This window comes from Entelurus aequoreus, linkage group LG01 (genome assembly GCF_033978785.1).
Source record: "Entelurus aequoreus isolate RoL-2023_Sb linkage group LG01, RoL_Eaeq_v1.1, whole genome shotgun sequence".
NCBI classification, from domain to species: Eukaryota; Metazoa; Chordata; class Actinopteri; order Syngnathiformes; family Syngnathidae; genus Entelurus; species Entelurus aequoreus.
This window is the reverse complement of record NC_084731.1, coordinates 28204340-28221338: the sequence shown is the minus strand read 5'-3', so window position 1 is coordinate 28221338 and position 16999 is coordinate 28204340. Positions and strand designations below refer to the sequence as shown.

At 37.3% G+C, this 16999-nt stretch overlaps 1 protein-coding gene across 2 annotated transcripts in view; it reads right to left on the bottom strand.

The window, feature by feature from the left end:
* The window catches only part of slc25a26 (solute carrier family 25 member 26), a 101508-nt gene extending 86338 nt beyond the window's left edge, over positions 1 to 15170 (bottom strand). Inside the window, exons 1-3 of one of the 2 annotated variants that reach the window (XM_062061621.1) lie at positions 14891 to 15170; positions 7684 to 7840; positions 5416 to 5534 (exon numbers count right to left, since the gene is read on the bottom strand). In XM_062061621.1, coding sequence (XP_061917605.1) covers positions 5416 to 5534; positions 7684 to 7840; positions 14891 to 14923 — 309 coding nt within the window. In that variant the 5' untranslated portion in view covers positions 14924 to 15170. The remainder of the gene's footprint in view (positions 1 to 5415; positions 5535 to 7683; positions 7841 to 14890) is intronic. The other variant, XM_062061537.1, reaches the window with a different exon arrangement.
* Between the last annotated feature and the right edge of the window lie 1829 nt (positions 15171 to 16999).

The window sequence follows — 16999 nt, the reverse complement described above, 5'->3', positions numbered from 1 at the left end:
TACACCAAGGACGACTTAGCTGCAGTTTTGTGATTAAGGGAAAGAAGACGTTTACAGCTGTTGCACATAAAACATGCTTAGTTTGCATACTGTTTCAAAATCAAAATATATTTCTGCATTCTTGCATTGTCAATGTGAAGTTGTTTTTTACCATAACTGTCTTGCTATATGAGCAAAAACAAAAACACAAATTTCAAATAAGGAAAGCTAGGAGTGACTATTCCAATTTAACCATGGAGCAATAGCACCATCATGTGGCGAAAAAACAAACCTAATGTCCAACTATGCATGCTGCCATTATGGACAAGATATTATTGACCATGCATTTAGTGAAGTAAACACCTTGCATGCCATGTTTTCCCTAAACATATCCTTCCAAATATCGAAGTAATGTGACTAAATAAAGATAAAGTAATTACTAGAAGAACAGGACAGAGTGCCTGTATCGCACTGCTTCACAATTATTTTCTGTTACGCACCCCTAGGAAGAAAAAAAACATTTGGAATTGCAACTGTATGCAAAATCTACTATACAATATTTGCAAATGAGACTCTGGAATGTAAGAAAACCAGATATAAAAAACATATCTCATTGATACATTTTATATTTAAAAAGTTAGATTTTATAATGAAACAAACATTTTTAACACACAAAACGTAAAAAATTGGTACCGATTCAAATGTGAAAAGGTACCCACCCCTATTAAGGGGCAAACCATCAGAAGGCATGGTAATTTAAACATATTATAAATATTGTTGGCATGGCTAACTAACTCATACAAAAAGGAACTTGACGTTCCCCTTTTCCTGTGATGTGTTTAATCTTGTTTCCTTCTTTCACACAATTATTATAGATATTTGGGGGAAAATACATTTTAAAAGAGGAAATATTCTCATTCAGGGTAACACGTTTCACCATCTGAACAAGTCTCATGACCTTTGTAAGCTTCAAGTTAAAAAAGAATACAAAAAGAGCAAAAAGAAAGTGCCAAAAACGAAGAAGGGGGAAAGTAGGTCATGCCGAAAAAGACAAGGTAACTATGAGGACACTGCATATCTCCCAACTTTGAAACAATAGCCAATAAATCACAGAGTGCGGTGACACTCCGAGGCGTCGAGTTCAGTGCCAACTTCAAGTAGCTGCCAGTTTGACCACCAAAGACCCTCCCCTCTTCCAATTGCCCCCCTACCTTGTCATGCCACACTACATTTTCCAGTACACCCTCCTGCAGATGTTTGGTAAGAGGAGAGGGAGGGGCGTATGGATGCGGGAGAAGGCCGCCGCCTGGCTTTGACAAATGAGCTTTCATGCCAGACGTCGAGCGAATGGGAATGAAGATAAATCTGATCTAATGTCTGGATAACAGCCTGCTAGAGCCTGACAGCCACCATCATCTTACACATTCTTTATGGGTGCCCCAAACATCAAGACACGGATGTTTGGGAAGTGGGGGTTTCTGTCATTGTCTTGACCAATGCATCTTCTCTGTTTAACTTTTCTACCAATCAAGCATTATTTGTTTATGTGCTAAACCAACCGATGAGTAGGTTATTGTAGAAATGATTGTAATTATCACAATGATAATATCTAATTATTTGTAGTCTATTGGGTGACTGGTCTGACATGCGTGTAGGCAGTGTGACGTGGGTTCTTAACATCGCTCAGTGACAGTGCGGATGGTTGTCAGTCGCTCTTTTTCATGACTGTGTAGTCCTCGGTCAGCGGGGATAGACGTCTCCAGCTCCCAGCGACCCAAGTTGTAAAAATGGATGGATGGACATTTTTAATGGAGGCATTGTTGAAATGTAGCTCATGAAATTGACCGTAAAAAATGGGTTCCTTTTATTGATATTAATCGCGTTGGGCTGATTGATGGTTCAATGATAAACTGTTGTCTGTAAGTCAATAAATGCAAAACGTAATGCCTCAACTTACAAGGTTAAAAAGCTCTTAACTCAACACACTTGTATCTAAAATCAATGTCTCCCATTGAAATGGATTCAAATTTATTTTATTGGTGCTTTTTAACACACACACGTTAAAATAAGAATAATTGTACGACAACAATACAATTGCTATTAATTGGTTCCGGACATGACCAGGATAAATTAATTTCCACGAAGTAGGACTCATAAATCATACACAAAATATTTTCATAGGTAGAGCTGTAAAAAACAGTTTACCACCTTCTAAATATGTTTTCAACATTATGAGAACTCTCTAGACATGAAAAAACACCATTTAGTCACCTTTACACTCTTTCAATCCAATACAGCTGTCTGAGGCTGAGCTAATCAGTGCCCCTGATACTGGAGAGCACGCTCTGCTTAGTTTGGTCTCATCTAGTGGCCAATACTACTGTAGTATTGATATTTTTAATTTACTCAGCCATTTTTATGTTTGAAAATGTTTGATTTAGGACACAAAATGTAGAATATGCGAAATAAAAAAAAGATCCAAAGAAAATCAATGATGTTCTGAAGCCACAGTATTTATTTGAAGCGCAATCTGTCAAAGGAGGGTTGTACTTTTAACAACTGCAGTAGTTTTTTGAACTAATGTAATAATAATGTACAACATTTACCTTGGAGCGTGGACTTCTGCAGTATCTCCTTTCAGCTGCATCTCAATCAAACACAATCAGCAGCTTTAACTATATTTTCATGGATACATGTCTGCTGTTTAGATATTATTTTAGCATCCATGGCTAGTGTTAGACTCATTCTGCTTCAGTATGGTGCAGACTAGCAATGATACGCTCGAATTGCTTCGACAAGTTAGTAACACTACCCGTCATGTTTTTAATGATTTTGTTCTTTAACTCTATGTATACCATCTACTTCTTCATGTCAACACCTTCCTTCCCATGGTGGGGAAAACAAAGTTATGTCCATCTCTAGTTATATGCAAGTGCTAGCAAGCAAGACCAGATATTTTTGTAGGATATTACGGGGGTTCACTGTGACAATTGCTCCATCAACAAATGGCGAAGATGTTTTTAATTCAAATTTTAGCATAACAATAAGCCGAGACACAGCTCTTATCGCAAAACATTCTTAATTTGGGGCACTCTTAAATTGAGGTACTACTGTATAAGAAATCATTCTCAATCATAGATAAGTATTTAAATCATATTACCTAGAACAAAACAATTTTTGATTAATGGGCATTCCTCTTTATAGCACTTTTTTAACTTTAAAGGGGAACAGCATACTCATTTTAAGCATACATTATTTTCAAAAACGAATCACAACATTCGCTTTTTACTACAACAACATCACTGATTATTATTCACTGTGGACTGGGGCGGTATAGCTCGGTTGGTAGAGCGGCCGTGCCAGCAACTTGAGGGTTGCAGGTTCGATCCCCGCTTCCGCCATCCTAGTCACTGCCGTCGTGTCCTTGGGCAAGACACTTCACCCACCTGCTCCCAGTGCCACCCACACTGGTTTAAATGTAACTTAGATATTGGGTTTCGCAATGTAAAGCGCTTTGAGTCACTTGAGAAAAAGCGCTATATAAATGTAATTCACTTCACTTCACTTCACTTCATAAGAGCCAACAAACATAATAAAACATCACTCACTGTACAATGTCTGCTGTCACTAGGAAGCTGACCATAAGGATGTTGTTATAGTCCCATTTAGATGAAGAATTATTAATAATCCTCACAAAAAAAGGGAGGGTCAAACCAAGCGCAGACCACTCGTGTCTTTCTCGCCATGTTTGGGTCTAATTTGAATGCCGAAGTTGACCAACTTGTCAGACTATGTCCTCATCCTGGACATGGCGCAGTTGGGAGAGTGGCTGTGCCAGCAAACTGAGGGTTCCTGGATCAATCCCCACCTTCTACCATCCTAGTCACATTCGTTGTGTCCTTGAGCAAGACACTTCACCCTTACTCCTGATGGGTCCTGGTCAGCGCCTTGCATGGCAGCTCCCGCCATCAGTGTGTGAATGTGTGTGTGAATGGGTGAATGTGGAAATAGTGTCAAAGCGCTTTGAGTTCCTTAAAAAAGGTAGAAAAGCGCTATACAAGTATAACCCATTTACCATTCCTTCTACTTTCAAGGTGAGAGGCATTATTTATGATCTAGAATAAACATTCACGAGCTCTGAGGCGAGAAAGCAGCTCACCAGTCGATGATGTCAGCATAGCAGCACAAGCGGTTAACTCTCTCTGATCACGGTGCTGCTATAAATAGTTTGTCTGTGTTAGCGCTTACAATAGCAATATCACTAAAACTTGGTTAATATTCAAGTCACAAAATGTAAATAGAGTATTGTTGTCGCTTTTTGGATGGTTATTTATAGGGCTTTATGGGAGGAATAGAGGACCTCCCATTTGCTCCATTGTAAGCAGACTTGTATTTACTAGTTAGAATACTTTATAAAAAAATAAAAAATAAAAAATAAAAACATCAGTTTTCTTGTCTCTCATAATGATTGTGAACGATAGGCCAAATTCCCCCAAAAAAGTGCAGTTCCCTTTAATAGTGAAGCCCTTTCAGTCTTCTCATTCATGCAGCACTCGGAACAATGGCTAACTATAGTGCAACAACTTACCAAAAAACCAAAACAATACATCTAATAAACGTAATAATGTTCATTCCCATCTAAGTAATATATGGCTGTGATTGCATAAAAGAGCCACCATTTAGGCTGTTGTAAGGTACTCATTTCATGGCTAAGCCCAAAGATTACTCTCTTTGAAGAGAACACATCCAGAAGCCAGACTCCAGAGGGATAAAGAATCTGCTCAGCTCCACACTCAGGATTTGATTGTTTGATGTGCTCAAATCCAGAGCGGTGGGAAATAGGTTCAAGCTAGTCGCAACCTTGGCCTCACCTTTCACACTTATCAGGGTTTAGCCAAGAACAATAAGTGTACATTTCTGCTGCACTGATGGCTCTGTTAAAAAATGATAGTGCTGCACTAATGTGAGAGTAGCGTGAACTCAACAGTGACGCACCCCAGGGACGGACTGTACACCCTCCCACAGGGAATACACGTATTTCATAAACGTGCACAAATTACATCAATCCAAAAGCCATGAATACTGAAAACCCCGTACTGTGGTATAGCAGGGGGCAGCCTCTTTTCCGTACCCCCTATACCTTTCCTTCCACACTTCATGCCAATATGAATACCAGTTGCCCACTGTGAGTGACTGGGAGAGGATAGGTTGAGAAATTATACTGCGCCTAGGTTTCAGTCACTGGTAGAGTCTTAAGCCTGTGCTGTGGAAGTAAATGGAGTCACTGGATCTTTTTTTTCAAACCCAGCTGGTGGGGTAAATGCAAGGATTGTCTGGAGGAAACCCACTAAACTCACCCAGCTGGACACTACGGCCTTACCCCGGAACCACATACACAAAAACAACAAAGTAAAGACAAATAAGCAACGTACTTACCATTTCACCCAAGGAGGCAGCAAGCATGTGCGTAACAGGTGCTACCGATGGCTCGGCGAGCACTCCACAAGAGCCAAGAAGGGACTTTGCACAGTCGTAGGTGGCAAAAAAGGCAGCAGCTGAAAACATACAGAACCATAGTGATCTTTAAAATGGTTGTTTGACCACAATACCTCAATTGAGATGCCTCCCTATCTGAAACTAGATGGGATTGTGTGTGCACGTGTGGGACATTTCATACAACAACAATAGAATTCACGCTAGGATAAGTTAGGTGTATAACTTTTAAAAAATATTGAAATTGCTGATGTACGAGACGAAGTGGATTTATGGATTTCACTCCAATAAGGCACAAAATATGCAATTATCTGCATCTAATGTTGACAACATGTTTTTTTTTATTCTACAATGTAAAATATGTGTCCAAACAAGATTATACATTTATAATTCATATAACTATAAATCTCTCAGAGCCGTTACCACTTTCCTAAGGTGTTCCGCAAGGTTCTATATTCGGTCCAACACTCATCAAAACATCAACAATCTAAGTCACACTATTGAAAGCTCTCTTTACACATTTTTATGTCGATGACACAACCTTTTATATCTCAAGCTCTTCCTCCCTCCTTTGTCTGAGCCACAGACCAGTTTTACTAACATTCAGAATGCACTTTGAACATAAGACTAAATGTATTATTTTTTTACATAATCCTACCGCAAATCTATCATCCAAGCAATGTTTAGTCTCTTAATTGCTATGCTGTACTACCCTTTTTTTGGAATGTTGCCTATCGTTCGCAATCATTATGAGAGACAAGTTTTTTTAATGTTTTTTTTTCTGCATTTGAACTCGTAAATAAATGTAAATAAAAGTATATTTACAATGCAGTCAATGGAAGGTCCTCTATTCTGACCATAAAGCACTCTAAATAGCCATCCAAAAAGTCCCAACAATACCCCATTTACATTTTGTGACCTGAATTCTAAGTATTAGTGATATTGTTATTACAAGCGCTAATGCAGACAAACAATTTTTATCGGCGCACTGTCACAGAGTGCTAACTAGCATGTTGTTGCTATATTGAAGTCATGAGCTGGTGAGATGCCTCCTTGCCTCGGATGTGATAAAAGTTTATTCTATATCATAAAGATTGCCTCTCACCTCAGGGCATAATCCGAAAAGTTGGTAAATTTTGGCATCAAATTCAGACACGAAAACACGCTTGGTTCCACCCTCTTTGTTCTTCGCAAAGATTATGAATAATTTTTCATCTAAACGGGAATATATGAACATTCTAACAGTCGACATCCCAGTGACAGCAGACATTGTACAGTAAGTGATGTTTTTTTTATATTCGTTGGCTTTCATTAAGTTTGCAGTGAGTAATGATCAGTGATGTTGTCGAAGGAAAAAGTAGTGATGCATTTGTAAAATTAATGCTCCGCCATAGGCTTCAAATGAGCAAAATACGAAAATATGAGATGTTATTATAAATGTGCAGGTTACTACATTACATACAGTATATACTTACAGCGTGTACATAAAATCCTGATGGAGGTGTTTTGATGGTGTTGTAATTTCTTTACAGGCAGAATAGAGCAACTCCCATAGACTCCATTGTAAGCAGACCATTGCTCGCATTTATTTACTAGTTAGAGTGTATTAAAAAACATGTGTGCTTGTCTTACATAAGGATTGTGAACGCTAGACAAAAAAAAAAAAAAAATGCAGTTCCGCTTTAAAGCTCACCTCTTTAATCTAAAAATCTTTATTCAAAAAGTTAGTGAGGGAAAATATGCTTGACTGATGCACCTGTTTTTGACCTGTATTACATTTTTTTAAATACTGTGTAATGTAATCACATTACACTGTGCAGCTTGTTGTATACCTGCTTTTTCTGTTTTAACTTTGTTGTCTGATGCATTTTGATCATTGTAAATTGGAAGTAGCATTTCTATAGCATTGTCCATTGAGAAGATATAGTTAAATGGTTGTTACAATGTGTGGTGTGTACTCACTTCTGTGAGATATTGTACGGTGAAATCACAAGTACTATTACTAACTACAAATTCATTTGAATGTGATCCAAAAAAAACTGTGTTTTATGCACAAAAAATATGACAGATGACTATGAATCCATTATTACAGAATGTTATTGTTACCACCATATGCAAGCTGTACAATAGACTGCAAATCCTAACAGTTACTTGATGAACAGGAAAACAATCAACTACATGGTTCAGCTGGGATCACAATCACTCTCTTACCATTGGGAAAGGAGCCGAGAGCAGCAGATGGGACCCCTGCGTAGATTCCCCTGAAGCCCCCAGCCTTGTAGAAACCTTGCTGGCTCTGCAGTCTGGTCTTAATAGTATCCAGAGGAAAGAGGGTAAGATCCACACACATCCCTGCACAACCTCCAGCCTAGAGAGACAAGGTAAATAATATTGTAATCAATACATTAACCGTCAGGTACTGTTTTACCCTATGGTAGTATGACAAACATTTAGCTATTTTTTGTAGGGTCGCAGCAAATTATTACTTTAGTAATCGAGTAATCTATTGATTAGTTTGTCCGATTAATCGAATAGTAGGATAAGCCTCAATGCGAATTTTAGGAAAAATAGTTTAAATAAACAATTCTTCTGCTTGCCATTACCCTTTTTTTCCTAATAAATGCACATAATCAACATTGAAATTTAATTTCTAACATGTGTGCATGAATTAAAAAATTTAAAAAGTTAAGCTTCGTTCTAACCTAATTGATCGAATTAATCATTGTTTCTGATCTAATTTTTAGTACTTTCCGTACAAATTAAGTGAGTAGACTATTTTCTTACAGTAAGAGGAGCTGCATTTCCTACACCACTTGCACTCTTTAGAGTCACAGGTGAGCTGAAGTCTATCCCAGCTGACTTCGGACAAAAGGCGGGGGGGTACCTAGAGGTGGGAATATTTGGGCACCTCACGATTCGATTACGATTCAAGAGCTACGATTGAATTATAAATCGGTTAATGATGCATCTTTAATTTATGTATACTAATGCAGTTTTACATTTCTTTTCACTTAATAAGCTTTTATCACTTGCGACTTTTAAAAACAGAGCATTTGTTATAAGAAACAGTAAATTAATTCCCATTATATATATTAAATTAATAAAAATGTGTGTTCAATTGGAACATAAGTGCCCTATAATAAAAGGAGCTGGTGGGATCTCTAGGTGAGGTGGCTCGCTGCAGTCAGCCAAATTTTAGAACTGTCTGCATTACTTTATTTACAGTAACTATATCGATTATTGACGTTTACTAATCGATTTTATAATTGTGCAAGTCCGAATTGCGATGCATCTAAATATCAAATATTTCCCCCACCTCAACAGGTCACCAACACGGGGTACATAAACAGACTACAAGCATTTGATACCCTGCTTATTTTGGAACATTTTAAAAAATAAATGCATATTTTAGCAAAGAGAGCACCAACTGTTTCCTCTCGTCAAAACTTCTTACTGATGGAATAACAACATTTTTCCACCGAGGGCCATATATTGAAAAGTTAAAAAAATGCGCAGGGCCACTTTGATGCATTTTGTACATCAAAAATGCTAACACCATTCAATGTACATCAGATTGTGCTGGGCTATATTGAAGGAAAAACATTTGTATCTTAGCTAATAGGTGACAAAGCAAATAGTTGTTCTGTTGTTCTAATCTAATATACCTCATTAATAATTTATGACATTTTCAGAACATGTTGAAAGCCAATTTAACAAACAGCTGTTTTATATATATATATGTATATATATATACAGTATATATAAATATATTCTAGGGAAAGTTGTCTTTCATATACGGGTAATTAACATATTTAGTAGAGGTAAGTGACAAGACTAATCTCCGTCCCTCAGGAGCCCATTACCGGTTTGAAGAAAGTTGTGCAGGTGGATAATATAACTATTTTGAATCAAATGAATATTCTGCCTCACCCTGTGTAAGACAAAATCAAGGATACAAAAAGTATTTCTTCCACTCTAAATAAGGACAGAAGATTATGTTTTCATTCTAGTGGGGATTTCGATTTACTTGTTTGGGTGCAACTTCATATCAGTTGTTTTTTTGTTTTTTTATATCAACCTGGGATTTTAAATGATGAGCAGATATTCCTCCACAAATGATACAATACACTTTTTCTGAGCGTCGGCAGAGTGATTAATTGCACCTAATTAAATGTATATCTTTATGACAAAATTAAGTTTGAACAATAACACCGACATATTTGATATACAGTACAGGCCAAACATTTGGACACACCTTCTCATTTCAATGCATTTTTCTTTGTTTTCATGACTATTTACACTGTAGATTGTCACTGAAGGCATCACACCTGTGAAGTGAAAACCATTTCCGGTGACCACCTCTTGAAATACATATCACAGCAACATAATGCCTTTCTTTTACAGAAAAGAGCAATTCGTATTATTTTTAAAGTAGGATATAGAGACCACTCAAATCCACTCTTCATTAGGTCAGGATTATTAAAACTAAAAGACATTGTAAAATTGCATACTCTATTAGTGATGTTCAAAGTTAGAAATAAAGTTATTCCGAAGGACTTACGAAAGTTATTAGTGTTCACGTCTGAAGATGAGAATCACATGACTTTAAACATCCAATAGCGCGAACAAATTTGAAACAAATGTGCTTGTCTGTTGTTGGTGTGAAAGCATGGAATTCTCTAAAGAAAGACTTAAAAAGTTGCAAGAATATTTTTTAATTAAAAAAAAGTTCCAAAAAGAGACAACTGGCATGATATCAAACTGATTTTTTGTCATTGTGAAAATGCTTAAAGGCCTACTGAAAGCCACTACTACCGACCACGCAGTCTGATAGTTTATATATCAATGATGAAATCTTAACATTGCAACACATGCCAATACGGCCGGGTTAACTTATAAAGTGACATTTTAAAATTCCCGGGAAATATCCGGCTGAAACATCGCGGTATGATGACGTATGCGCGTGACGAAGTCCGAGTAACGGAAGTTATGGTACCCCGTAGAATCCTATACAAAAAGCTCTGTTTTCATTTCATAATTCCACAGTATTCTGGACATCTTTGCAATTTTTTTAATGAACAATGAAGGCTGCAAAGAAGACAGTTGTAGGTGGGATCAGTGTATTAGCAGCGGACTACAGCAACACAACCAGGAGGACTTTGTTGGAGCGCTAGCCGCGCTAGCCGCGCTAGCCGCGCTAGCCGCGCTAGCCGCCGACTTCACCTTGACTTCCTACGTCTCCGGGCCGCCAAACGCATCGGGTGAAGTCCTTCGTCCTTCTGCCGATCGCTGGAGCGCAGGTGAGCACGGGTGTTGATGAGCAAATGAGGGCTGGCTGGCGTAGGTGGAGAGCTAATGTTTTTAGCATAGCTCTGTGCAGTCCGGTTGCTAAGTTAGCTTCAATGGCGTCGTTAGCACAGCATTGTTAACCTTCGCCAGCCTGGAAAGCATTAACCGTGTATTTACATGTCCACGGTTTAATAGTATTGTTGATTTTCTATCTATACTTCCAGTCAGGGGTTTATTTCTTTTGTTTCTATATGCAGTTAAAGCAAGATGCTATCACGTTAGCTCGTAGCTAAAGCATTTCGCCGATGTATTGTCGTGGAGATAAAAGGCACTGAATGTCCATTTCGCGTTCTCGACTCTCATTTTCAAGAGGATATAGTATCCGAGGTGATTTAAAATACAAATCTGTGATCTACAATAGAAAAAGGAGAGTGTGGAATCCAATGAGCCAGCTTGTACCTAAGTTACGGTCAGAGCGAAAAAAGATACGTCCATCGCTGCCTCTCAAGTCATTCACTGTAACGTTCCTCATCTACGAATCTTTCATCCTCGCTCAAATTAATGGGGTAATCATCACTTTCTCGGTCCGAATCTCTCTCGCTCCATTGTAAACAACGGGGAATTGTGAGGAATCCTAGCTCCTGTGACGTCACGCTACTTCCGGTACAGGCAAGGCTTTTTTTTATCAGCGAGCAAAAGTTGCGAACTTTATCGTCGATTTTCTCTACTAAATCCTTTCAGCAAAAATATGGCAATATCGCGAAATGATCAAGTATGACACATAGAATGGATCTGCTATTCCCGTTTAAATTTTTTTTTAAATCATTTCAGTAGGCCTTTAAACGAAAATTTAAAAGTATTTTGCAGTACGGGTGTTGGTGGAGGGAACAGTGATAAAGTCATCTAAAATAATTTGTGTTAAAAAAAGGGGGAAGATAAATATAAGAATAGTTTTCTTCCATCTGCTCCTTTCTGATCACGGAAATGTATAAGAAACAATTAAAAACAATGAAAGTGTGAACTGTACGTGGCTTGTATACATGCATTTTCATTAGGGATGCCCGATAATATCGGACTGCCAATATTATCGGCCGATAAATGCTTTAAAATGTAATATCGGAAATTATCGGTATCGGTTTCAAAATTGTCGGTATCAGTTTCAAAAAGTAAAATTCATGGCTTTTTTAAACGCCGCTGTGTACACGGGCGTAGGGAGAAATACAGAGCACCAATAAACCTTAAAGGCTTTTCCTTTGCATGCCGGCCCAGTCAAACAATATCTACGACTTTTCACACACGCAAGTGAATGCAAGGCATACTTGGTCAACAGCCATACAGGTCACACTGAGGGTAGCCATATAAACAACTTTAACACTGTTACAAATATGCGCCACACTGTGAACCCACACCAAACAAGAATGACAAACACATTTCAGGAGAACATCCACACCGTAACACAACATAAACACAACAGAACAAATACCCAGAACCCCTTGCAGCACTAACTCTTCCGGGACGCTACAATATACACCCCCCTATAACCCCTACTCCCATGACTGAGACTTTTACTAGTAGATTGCACAGTACAGTAAATATTCCGTACAATTGACCACTAAATGGTAACACCCGAATAAGTTTTTCAACTTGTTTAAGTCGGGGTCCACGTTAATCAATTCATGGAGAGCATGTCCCAAATTCCAAGCTGCTGTTTTGGGGCATGTTAAAAAAAAATAATGCACTTTGTGACTTCAATAATAAATACGGCAGTGCCATGTTGGCATTTTTTTCCATAACTTGAGTTGATTTATTTTGGGAAAACCACAACAAAATTAGGCATAATAATGTGTTAATTCCACGACTGTATATATCGGTATCGGTTGATATCGGAATCGGTAAGATTTGGACATTATCGGATAAGGCTGCAGCTAACGATTATTTTTCTATCGATTAATCTATAGATTATTTTTTCGATTCATCGGTTAATCTATAGATTATTTTTTTCGATTCATCTATAGATTATTTTTCCTTTTACCGATTATTTTTTATTTTATTTTATTTAAAATGAAGATGAAAAAATAAAAGTAGGCCAGTTTTTTCAAAAGGCATGGCTTTTATTTACAAAAAAAAAGTATGGCCACTCAGTCAACATTGACAACAACATGACAAAATATTCTGTAACAATGTAAACATTTAAAACTTTTAACATTTAACAAAATTAAAAGTAGCTTATTTGCTTTTTAATGTGCAAATATAAAAGTAAACATCCAGTGCAAATCTTAATATTCTGCAATAGTATAAGCATTTCAAAAGTAAAAGTATTGCTTATTTTGCTTTAAAATGTGCAAAAATAAAGATAAACATCCAATACAAAAAAGTGCAAAACGAAATATTCTGTAACAACAGTGTAAACATTTCAACAAAAGTGAAAGTATTGCTTTTTTGCTAAAATGTGCAAAAATAAAGATAAACATCCAATACAAAAAAGTGCCAATCTAAATATTCTGGAGCACTGTAAACATTAAGTATTGCTTTTAAAATGTGCAAAATAAACATCCAGTCCAACACAGTACACAATAACCAATTCTACTCATTCCAGTGAGTGACTAACAGTTGTAATGAAGAAAGGTTAGCATGTCTATTTGCTTTGCTTCTTTTCTTGTTTACAATATTCCCAGCAGCTGAAAATAGGCGCTCAGAAGGGGTCGATGTGGCTGGAACTGAGAGGTAATTAGCCTTCACCTCAAACCAGGACTGCGAGCGAGCTGAGCTGCAGTTTAAGTTTCTAGTAGGTCAACGGGCTCATAGTGATGTTACTAGTAGTTGACTGGGAGGTGTTTATTATCATTTGGGGAGAGTCCGCTGCCTGATGCTCACCTGCTAAACACCTATCTGCTCGACGCTGAAGCGCTGACTACATGCGCTATGAATACGCACTGCTGATTGGCTGATAATGCTTCGTGTGTACCAATCAGATGGTTGTGTGGGTGGGACAATGCTGCGTGTGTACCAATCAGATGGTTGTATGGGTGGGACAATGCTGCGTGCTGAGACAGAGGCAGAGGAGCAAAGCAACTTGTTAAGACTTTAGCAGCTAAAGTTAGCTTTAGCTTAGAAACTCCTTCGGTACACCCCCGTACCGAACCGAAAGCCCCGTACCGAAACGGTTCAATACAAAACACATACCGTTACACCCCTAGCAGATACAAATGACACATTCATGTTTTTGTGTAATGATGACAACGTATGCTAACGCGGACGATTGACTAGTTGATGGTTGATGGTTTTCTTTTCAAATGTTCGTTCATAGCCGTTGTGCTGCTATGATAGGCCATTTCCGCTCGACACAGTGTGCATACAACAACATTAGGCTGTGTATTGAAATACTCCCACACTTTTGACGACTTTTGGCGTGCGTTTTTCCCCTCGCTCGCACAGTCTGCTTTGCGCTCCGCCATGACGGTAGTGTGACGTAATTATGCGACGCGTCGACGCACAAAAACGGCGTCGACGTATTTACATAACCGATGACGTCGACTACGTCGACGCGTCGTTTCAGCCTTAATATCGGAATATCGGCAAAAAAGCCATTATCGGACATCTCTAATTTTCATGAAAGGAATAAAAATAAATGATGATGATGAAGCTCATTGAGAGAATGCCAAGAGTGTGCAAAGCAGTAATCAGCACAAAGGGAGTGGCTATTTTGGAGAAACTAGAATATAAAATAGCTTTCAGTTATTTCAACTAGTGTTTTTCTTAAGTACATAACTCCACATGTGTTCATTCATAGTTTTGATGCCTTCAGTGACAATCCACAATGTAAATAGTCATGAAAATAAAAATAAAAAACATTGAATGAGAAGGTGTGTCCAAACTTTTGGCCTGTATTGTATGGCAACAATGAATCATTCAAATGTGTATTACTTTTTTGGTTCTATCTTGTATCTAACATTTCAGTAACTGCTATTATAGTCGACATTTAAAGTGACTCAAAGTCAAAATGTTTGTCTCAGTGACCAACAAATCCAGAGAGCCTGAAAGTAAAACAACGTGTCGTTGCGAGAATTATGTTCCCAGCGTAAGTGAAATACTGTGGAATATATAAAAAAAGGCAACGTATATTTCCTACCACAAGAGACGCGACGAACTGTTGTCTCTCCATGTTCCGCTACCGGCTCTTTCCCTCTTTTGAGACTCGCAAAGGTGCTCTTGACGACCATATGTTCATGTTTGACAAGAGAACTGGGATCAAAACACGCCTGTCAAGGGCGCTGCCATGCTGACGGAACAACTTCCGCGTTGCGTCATGACGGAGGTAGTCACGTGACATCAATACGCCTCCGGAGCGGTTCCTCCCACTGTACTTTGAAACAGTGACAATATCGTTGAACGTAATAAATAAAGGTTGATATAAACAAATTAAATTTAAAAAATAATAATAATAAAAATAAAACACCGTGAAAATATCACAATGTTAATTGTAATTTGACATAACGTAATATAATATAATATATCAGTATATATAATATACTGTACATATATTATGTAAATATTACGTATATATGTTATATTTTATATCGCTATATTTAGTCTATTTATACCTGCATTGTCCTTTCCATCCTTATACACTTTCCATCATTGTAACTGAGCTACTGCATGTGTGGAACATTTTCCCTTGTGGATCATTAAAGTTTGTCTAAGTCTAAGTCTAAGTCTAATTTGGACAAAATACTAATTAAAAAAATGGCTACGTAATAAAACTTATCTTTATATTAAGAAATAACTGAATAAATCAATAAATATGATAATTTGTTGACTTTTTAAACAATGTTTTTTTAAAATGCACAAATTACAAAACTTGAATTATTCAATCCATCCATTTCCTACCGCTTGTTGCCGCCTCATCGCAGGGGGGCAACACAGATAGGCAGACCTTCACACTCACATTGACACACTAGGGCAGGGGTCCCCAAACTACGGCCCGCCAGCGTCCGAAATCTAGCCCGCGGTAAGTCCCAAGTTTAAAAAAAAAAAAAAAAAACATTTTCATAATTATTTTTTTAAATCTGTCCTTTCTAATCCATTTTCTACCGCTTGTTACTCTCGGTGTCTTCTAGCTGCTCAGGCAAATCATATTGTCTAAAAATGCATTTTCCCATCGATAACGTGACATCATCGGCAAAGTGCGCAAGGAATACATATAAATATATATATATATAAACATATATATATATATATATATATATATATATATATATATATATATATACATATATATATATATATATATATATATATATATATATATATATATATATATACATATATACATACATATATATATATATATATATATATATATATATATATATATATATATATATATATATATATATATATATATATATATATATATATATATATATATATATATATATATATATATATATATATATATATATATAAATGTATATATATATATATATATATACATATACATATATGTATGTATATATACAGCCCGGCCCCTGGCGAAATGGTTTTAACCCAATGCGGCCCCTGAGTCAAAAAGTTTGCGGACCCCTGCACTAGGGCCAATTTAATGTTGCCAATCAACCTCTCCCCACGTGCTTGTCATTGGAAGTGGGAGGCTCTAAGATACTATTTTTTTGCTCTGCAAGTCAAGTGTATGCATTGTACTTTGAAACAGTAAATATCACAATGTGTACAGGTGGGTTGCAATCACGTGACCTCGAGGCACATCCGGGCACTTCCAGGTTTCAGTCGACGGTCCAAGCCCCATTAGACTCATATTTATTTACCCACATCAGTGCAGATTTAGGCGTGTTTAGAAAGGTTTTGAAAGGTATTTTGAAAAAAATAGTTTAAATGGGATGGAGTGGATTTTTATACTCTTAAGAACATTGTTTTTTTAAAGATTTAAACTTTATCATGACCAAGAGGTTACTGCTACCTCAATTCACTTGACACTTACGGTATTTAGAGAAGAAAATATTGGAGGCACATCATGTCTTTACATCTGGAGGGTTCACTAATTGAGCATTAATCGGTGAAAGACAAAGTTGGAGTGATGGACTCATTCGTGCATCAGTAACGTATTTGATTGACATAACGAGTGCCGTGCTGCTGTGATCGTGACGCTAATGACAAAAAGGATACGTTTGTTTGCAGTTGATTTCCTGCTACAAAAATTAGTCTCATCTACAATTCATGTCTG